Below are 8,625 nucleotides of genomic sequence, written 5' to 3'. Positions count from 1 at the left end.
TAAATTTCAAGGAAAAATCAGTGATGAGACAAAAATCTAAGATCAAATTGCTAGAAAAGGAGACTCAAATTCTATTTACTTCCACTCAATGATTAAATGGGGAGAATTAAAAATCTAAGTAAAGGTGTGGAAGAGCAGGGAATTTTGTTGGAGAAACAAAAACCTTTTTTTAACATGGTATGGAAATTAGAACCTATTCTAACAAGATTTATACAAAATATTTTTCTATTTCATTCGTTTTCGGACTATTATCGAACTCGTCAGAAGGTACAAGTCTGTTGTATCAACTCAAGGAGTTTTAAGGGAGTTATTAATGGGTAGTTTAGCCGTTTGTGGTAGTATTATATTCAAAATGACTCAATGAAATATCACTTCTTCTATGAAACTCAAAATACTAATATATACAGTATCTGACATTATTTATAATCAATAATCAAACCTTTGAGAAATTGTTAATTTTGAAATATAGAGTTATATTAAAACATGTTGAACAGTGTAACGAGAAAAAAAATATTTAAAATGTTTAAGGTCTCAATTCCTAGACATGTGGAGTTAGTGAGTATTGAATATGGTAGGAACAATTGGTATTACATGAAATATCCATATTAGATTATGGGTAGAGAGTACGGAAAGGATTGACATGCATATAGTTTATCTGGAAATAATGAATTATGCATGTTTAATAAAGTTTGAGAGGAAAAGTTTATTTTTGATTGATAGAAGACGATGAAGAATGAGAAAACATGTTATTGTATTTCATTGAATTTTCTATAACTCGGAGGTACAATCTGTGTTGAGAAAGGTGACTGTGTCGTGGTCTGTGTCATAGGTAACCAAGATGTCCTGCTGTGCCAAATTCCCCAAAATGGCTTCAGAACCTGAATGGAAAGCCAAACATATGACAGATTCACTGGCCTGGAAAAAGGTGTTGATAGAATGCAATTTCACAGTTCCACCACCTTTAAAATGTGCATAAACTGTTGGTATTTGATATTGTTGACCAGGTGTAATTTCGTAGCACAACTTCACACCTTCTTGTGGCCTATTAATACGAGGTAAATTAACTGCATTTACCATTTCTTCTTCCAAACTTGAGTAAACCTCATCTGGCAAAAAAGTCAGCGTTGTCCCTGAGTCAATTATGATGTTTCCATCATCACCCTTTCTGGGAAACTCTATTCTCTTGCTTCCCACACTGATTGCTTCCATCACCACGTAGTACAAGAATGGCTGTTCCAAGTTTCTGATTAAAGGGGTTGAAACGGCCTCTTCAACAACCTCACCAAGATCTCCAAAATGGAGATAGCTAGGTTTTGCTTCTCCTTCATACATTGGCGTCAAACAATAGTAAAACGTTCCACCTGTTTTAGGTTTTAACTGACCTGCAAGTGAGAAAGGTCCGTTGCCAAGGCCAACTATGCCAGAGGTTTGCTCACCAAGCACTCCAACGTTGTTGTGTCCACATCCAATCACAGTTTCGGGAAATGCTACAGGAACATTTTTGGTACTGGAAGTTAGAGTAATGGTGTCCCAACTGAAATCTCCTTCTGAAGTTGTACCATCATCATAGGTCACTTTATATGCACAGTGATTTCCATGGTTAAAATTGCAAAAACTATGTGGCGCACTCAGACAATAAGCAGAAACACAAGCCATACTACTGTATGTCCTTGAAGTTGAAGGATCAAATATGGGTCTCTTTTCTTTGTAACAGTTTTTACAAGGCTGACATTGAATCCAAACCATGTCTGAACCAGTATCAACTATACCAAGCATTTGGACTGGTGGAGTTCCAACTGAATAGTTCACCAAGAATTCTCCTGAAACTGGTGTTACAGTGCCCTCAACATCGTTTGAGTCTAGTTTGAAGTATTTAGCACGATGGATGGAACGAAGAATGGCATTTTGAACTCGTTGGAAATGAGTTTCCGTGGGACGATAAAACGGTGATTTTGGTGAATCACGGTGGATCATCTCCACACTGAAACTGCTTTTAAGGGCTTTTGAGAAGGAAATGTTTTGAAGAAATACCAAGACAATGAGAAAAGATGAATAACGTACAACCATTGTCATCATGTACATGCATAAGATTAGTTCATAAACAAACAACCGCTTCAAATGGATTTGTAATTCTTGCTGCCTTCTTATAAGGACTGTGAAATTATCTGCAATAATTGTTACAATATTTAATACCTTATATCTGATATATTCTTGATTAGCACCAACACCCTTTTTTTTACTGTACATTTAGTCTTGATTTCAGTAATTAATGCAAAATTTAATTTCTTGCAAAATTCTTCCATGCTCTAGTATGTTTTCCAAGCTAAGTGCAGATGAATGAAAAAGAATTATATAAAATTTTTAGTAAATCTTAAATTTGGATTACACACAGAATTAGCATTATAATTAACATGTATTGCTTTTTCCCCAATTTGTAGTAATTGAAAAACTGAATGTCGAATGTTTTGCTGAAAAATATTAATATTTTTTAGAAATATTTCTTTCTATGATATATATATATATATATATATATATATATATATATATATATATATATATATATATATATATATATATATATATATATATATATATATATATATATATATATATGGCCAAGAGTGTTTTTTAATAAGATTGAGTTTGCAAATAAATAAGAAAATTTCCTAGTAGAGTATTTTGATGGATTTTAATATATGAGAGGGTATGCAATTGTTGGTGTTCGATAGGAATATCAATAATAATTAATAAAATATGAGTCAAATTCATAATATATATATATATATATATATGACTTTTGATAAAAAAAAATTAAAATAATTTATTTATGTTTTTTTTTAATTTTCTAATTTTTAATCAATCTATATGTTAGACTTATATTGGATTCTTAATAGTATCACAACATACTTTATGGAAGAGTTTTGATGCATCAAATAATTTTGATTCATGAAAAGATACAACTACATTATTAAAAACGTTGCAACCAATTTTGTCATATATTTCTAAACAATTACAGCTTATGTGTGAGCATGTTACGGCTTATGTGTGAGCATGCTCAACCAATGAGTAAGGAGTTTTAAATGTTTCTTACAATTAAAATTAGTTTTATCAATAAAATTTAAATGAACTAATTAATTCGTTAACATAAAAATAAAAAAGAGTACAAAAGTTACCATAATTCATGGTGAAAAAATATTATACTATAAAAAAAAATTTGGAATAAAATGTTTTCCTATATTTAAATTTAACTTTTATCGAAAAATTTAAATGAATGAATTAATTAATTAACCCAAAACTTAAAAGTGTAAAAACATATCCATAAATAATTGTGAAAAAAATCTTATACTATAAATGTTAGATAAATGTTTCCTTATAGTTAAAATTATTTTTAACTATAAAATTTAAATGAATTCATTTATTAATTAGCTCAAAAATTCAAAGAGTAATAAAATATTAATGATTAATGATGGAAAAAAATGTTATACTATAAAAGGAAAAAAATGGGATAAATATTTCCATTCAAATAAAATTAATTTTATCAATAAAATTTAAATTAATTAATTAATTAATTAAACCAAAAATTAAAAGAGTAAAAAACATCAATAATTAATATTGAAACAAAAAATCTTACACTATAAAAGAAAAAAATGGGATAAATGTTTCCTTACAATTAAAATTAGTTGTATCAATAAAATTTAAATTAATTAATTAACATAAATATTTAAAAAGTAATAAAATTTCAATAATTAATGGTGAAGTATAAAAGAAAAAAATTTATGTAAATTATTTTCCTATAATTAAAATTACTTTTACAAATAAAATTTAAATGAGTTAATTAATTAATTAACACAAAATATAAAAAAATAATAAAATAAAAATAATTAATGATTAAAAATTTATAATTGAAAATACAAACATCATTTTTAGTAATAAATATTTTAAATTATTAATAAATTTTATGGATGATTTGAAAATCTTAATTATCGATGCAAAATTAATAAATAAAATATGTATATTGTTGAATTTATATTTAAATTTTATTTTTAATAAATTTGTGAGTAATTAAGATTAATTTTACAAATAAAATTTAAATGAATTAATTAGCACAAAATATGAAAAAAATAATGAAATAAAAATAATTAATAATTCAAAATGAATAATTCAAAATTCCAACATCACTTTTGATAATAAATATTTAAAATTATTGATGAATTTTATTGGTGAATTTGAAATTTTAATTATGGACAAATTTCACTGATAAATAAATTTCTAAATAAAATTTATATTATTGATGAATTTATTTTTGTATTTTTTATGAATAATTAAAATTTCAAATTTATTAACGAATTTGTTTTCAATTATAAAATTTTCTAAATAATTCCAAAAAAATTATAATGAATGTTATTCAACATTGATGTCTGATTTTATTGATCATCATCAATTTGAACAAAAATATTTATAAAATTGTAATCACGTATTTTTAATGTCAAAATTTTCTAAATGTGATGTACAACTGTTCACGTCACAGACTTTTTAATACTAGTAAATTTGAATAAACCATCCATCACATATGGTTTGAGTTTTCAGGAGTTCTAGATGTATCATTATATTATTATATAAATAATTATTATTTAATTAAAAAATACGAGTCATCATGCTGAAATAAAATTTTCTTAGAGAGAACACTAGTACGTTAATAGTTTACATCTTCGTAATTATTCATAATTTAGTATAAAGATAAAAGTATATAAATTTTGTATAATGTTAAAAGTTTTATACATTAGAATAAAGAACACATGAAAGAAAGGCATGAAAATCAATGAGATTTTTTTTTGTAAGCTTTAAATATGAATCTTAATAAATTTAAGGATTAAATATGTTATTAGTCTCTCAACTATTAAGTTTTTTTGAATTTAATTTTTCTTCTAAATTTTGCTTCATTTTCATCTCTTTCCTTAATGAAACTGAGATTTAGTCCTTTATGATCAACGACGTTAATTTTTTTTTAGGTGGCTAACGGTATGTCATGTTTGATGCCATCATCTTCACTGACCTTCGTTGCATAAACTTACCTTTGTCCCTCTCATCTTGGTAATGGTGTGCCACGGTCAATGTCCCTCAAGTCAACAACCATCAAGAGCTCCACCACGCTGTCAATACCACCTCATGATGGCCACCATCAATGCCGCTAAGGCTACTACAAAACCTCCATCTCACACCCAATATTCCTCCATTCTCCACCGTAATAAACTCGAAGCCTCCACGACTTCGTTCAACCTTCATTAACTCAAAGCCATCGTGGGTAAAATGCACCTACAAAACACAGAACCCAAGATTGCCACCTCGCGCAACCTTCAACTATCATGAGTCCAAATCGCAAAACACAAACACCGTCGCACCTTTATCATGGACCAAAACCTCAAGGAAAGTTAGTCACATAACCAGCCAAAACCCCTTCGAACAGCATCACCGCGATTAGCGCCTCACTCATCATCTTCGTCCACCCTAAATCAGTCACCAACCAGAAAACGAAATCAACCCTTCGTCATCTCTTTCCTTGCGATTCAACCATAGTGAAACCCATAAACACCACTACAAAATCTAGGAAAAGCCTCAAATTAAAACCCTAATCGTGAATCCCTTTCATCCTTGCGCATCTCCTTTGCACAAGTATCACGAAGCCTCTTCACACCCAAATTGAACCACCAAGATGACTATGAATCAACGCTCTCCATCACAAAGGCCATCGACTTGCAAAGGAAACCCAATTTCGATCATTGCCTAAGCAACATGGGAGAGTAGGGGTACGGGAAAGGGTGGGGGAGGAAGGTGATCGTGGTGCTGGTGGTGGCGTCGTTGACGACATTGATGAAGACATTGAAGAGGATGATGGAGATGAGTAAGGGAGGGAGAGAAGCCTCACGGCGTGAAGATGCAAGAATGAAGGATTGACATGTTTCAGAAAAAAAAAAAAAAGTGATGTGACATACTGTTAGCCACCTAAGAAAAAATTAACGTCGTTGGTCATGGAGGACTAAATCTGACGGTTTCATCAAAGAAAGAGATAAAAATGAACCAAAATTTAGAAGAGAGATTAAACCCAAAAACACTTAATAGTTGAGGGACTAACAACATATTTAATCCTAAATTTAATTTGCAATAGAGGTCTGGGATTTGATTTATAACTATGATCTCACTTTATCATATGGATTCATATTCCACTTCTTATTATTTACTATAAATATTAAAAGTTAGAGAAGTGATTACCAGCGTTTCTTATTAAAATCATACTTATTTTTACAGATAATAGTGGTTATTTAGTGATCTTCAAATAAGATTTATATTCACGGTTGAGTAGGTATCAAATAGTCTCAAACTTTAGTTCAAAGAATTATTTTTGAACTATCCAAATATTTACTTAATTAATAATTACTTCTTTAAATCCACCATGGTTCTTACATTTGATCTCAATGTATCAAATTGTAACTTTCCAAACAGAAAAACTCGTACATTGGCCTCATTTAGCTCATTGCAATGAAACTTATAACTCTTTTGAACTAACATATTTTTTAATATTTTGAAAGATCACGTAACATAATGATTGTTAAAATATGTCATTTTTGTCTTAATGAATAATCTATACACATTATCCAAACAGATACAAGTAATAATAGAGCACATAAATTACTTTCATTTATCCAATTTCTTTGAGTAAAAAATTATTTACTTTCATTTATCCAAAATTTTGTTAAAAATAAAATAAAATAAAATAAAATAAGAATTAAAGAAAGAACTTTAAATAAATAATTCGATATAGATCAACATATCACTGAAAAATAAAATAACAAAAAATATAAATTAATATAAAGGATGAAATAAATTAAATAACACAAATATAAATATTATAAATATACCAGGATTCTTTGTATACTAAAGATAAATCAAATGGCAATTATAAATTAATATAGAAGACTAATGTAACTAAAGATGGATTACATGATATAATTATAAATTAATAAACATGTGTTAAAAATAAATTAAATGTCATAATTATAAACAAAATAAATAAAATGTAATTAGAGATAAATTAAATTATATAATTAATAATAAATAAATAATATTAGTGTTTAAGTAGAGATAAAATAAATTATATAATTAGAAATAAAGTGTTTAATATATTTTTTATCTTCAAACTATTTTTAAAAACTGATTTGTCCATAAACTAAATATATACTTATTTCATCCTAGCCTTTTTTTGAAAATAATGTAAAACATGTTTTCAATCACCAAATTTCATGCTTGCCCTTTTTTGGAAATAATATAAAACATTTTTTCAACCACCAAATAACATATGGAAGTCATATTCTAGTTTACTTGTCACATGGTCACTATTGTGGTGATGAAATTGGAGAGAATGAAATTTTCCAGTGGGCTTAGGATGGTAAATTTCAAGGAAAAATCGGTGATGAGACAAAAATCTTAGATAAAATTGCTAGGAACGAGTATTTGAAAAATATAAAATATAAAATTGGTTATGTTACGATTTTCTAGTTAAAAAATGTTAGGACAGAAGAATGCGTATTTGAAACAAGATTATCAAATTCGAAATTTTTCGTAACACTAGTACAGAGAACGATATAGCATCGGTTAAAATTGATTATAGGCACCGGTTCTACAACCGGTGCATAACCAGACGGGGTAAAAAAATATAGGTTTTATGCCTCGGTCATGAACCGAGACAAAAGTGGTAAGATTATGCCCCGAATTTTAAATAACCGAGGTCGTAACACTTTTTTTTTTAAAAAAAAATTTAGGTAACCCAGTTCAGTTCAAGCAGAAGATTTGGTGACCGAGATTCACAAAAATGAAACTGCAGAACCCAGAAACGCAACCCATAACCCAGAACAGCAACCCAGAACAGCAACCCAGAACAGCAACCTGCAATCCAAAACAACAACCCAGAACCACCATAACAGCAACCCAAAACCCAAATCGTGCCTCCATGATTCAATCTTCTCCACCGCAACCTGCACAGAGAACCCAGAAACTCAAAAATCGGAGAAACGGAACTCAAATTGCAACAACCAAACTCAAATCGCAGAAGCCAAACTCAAATCAAAGAAACCAAACTCAAATCACAGAAACTCAAACGGTAGGAGAGAAAACAGAGATGGTGAGGGAGATCGAGGAATTTTCGCTGCCGCCGCGTCCTCGCCGTCGCCGCATCCTCGCCGTCGCCACGTCCTCGCCGTCGCCGCGTCCACCATCGTTTCTCTCTCGCCGGAAACCACTGATCTCGCTGCTGTGCTGGCTGTGTGGGTGTTGTCGCGCGACGGGATCTAGACTCAAGGACGTTGGGGTCGTTGTCGCCCGTCGGAGATCTCGTCCATGGAGTGGGACAAGGCCGCAGTCGGAGAAGGCGATGTCGCCGGTGGCGCGGTCAGGGACGACGCGAGAAAGCGATGGAGGGAGTGGGAGGGAGGGAGTCAGATCTGGAGGAAGAAGGAAAGGAGGGAGAGCGAGGGAGCGAGGGTGGGGAGGAAGAAGGAAAGGAGGGAGAGCGAGGGAGCGAGAGGGAGCGAGAGTGGGAGTGAGATCTGGAGAAAGAAGGAAATGAAAGGTTAC

The 8,625-nt window shown here is 30.6% G+C and overlaps 1 protein-coding gene across 1 annotated transcript; it reads right to left on the bottom strand.

The window, feature by feature from the left end:
* Nucleotides 1-768: 768 nt before the first annotated feature.
* On the bottom strand, nucleotides 769-2,067 carry LOC108339081 (aspartic proteinase CDR1). Its single transcript, XM_017576231.2, has one exon. It carries the CDS (start codon nucleotides 2,065-2,067, stop codon nucleotides 769-771), a length of 1,299 nt encoding a protein of 432 aa, XP_017431720.2.
* Nucleotides 2,068-8,625: the final 6,558 nt, after the last annotated feature.

Source organism: Vigna angularis, chromosome 5 (assembly GCF_016808095.1).
Source record: "Vigna angularis cultivar LongXiaoDou No.4 chromosome 5, ASM1680809v1, whole genome shotgun sequence".
Classification (NCBI taxonomy): domain Eukaryota; kingdom Viridiplantae; phylum Streptophyta; class Magnoliopsida; order Fabales; family Fabaceae; genus Vigna; species Vigna angularis.
Note: the sequence above shows the minus strand (reverse complement) of the source record. Positions and strands in the feature narration are given on the sequence as shown.

Excerpts from the sequence above, each read along its gene's own strand:
- LOC108339081 (XM_017576231.2), bottom strand. The coding sequence starts at position 2,067 with ATGGTTGTACGTTATTCATCTTTTCTCATTGTCTTGGTATTTCTTCAA.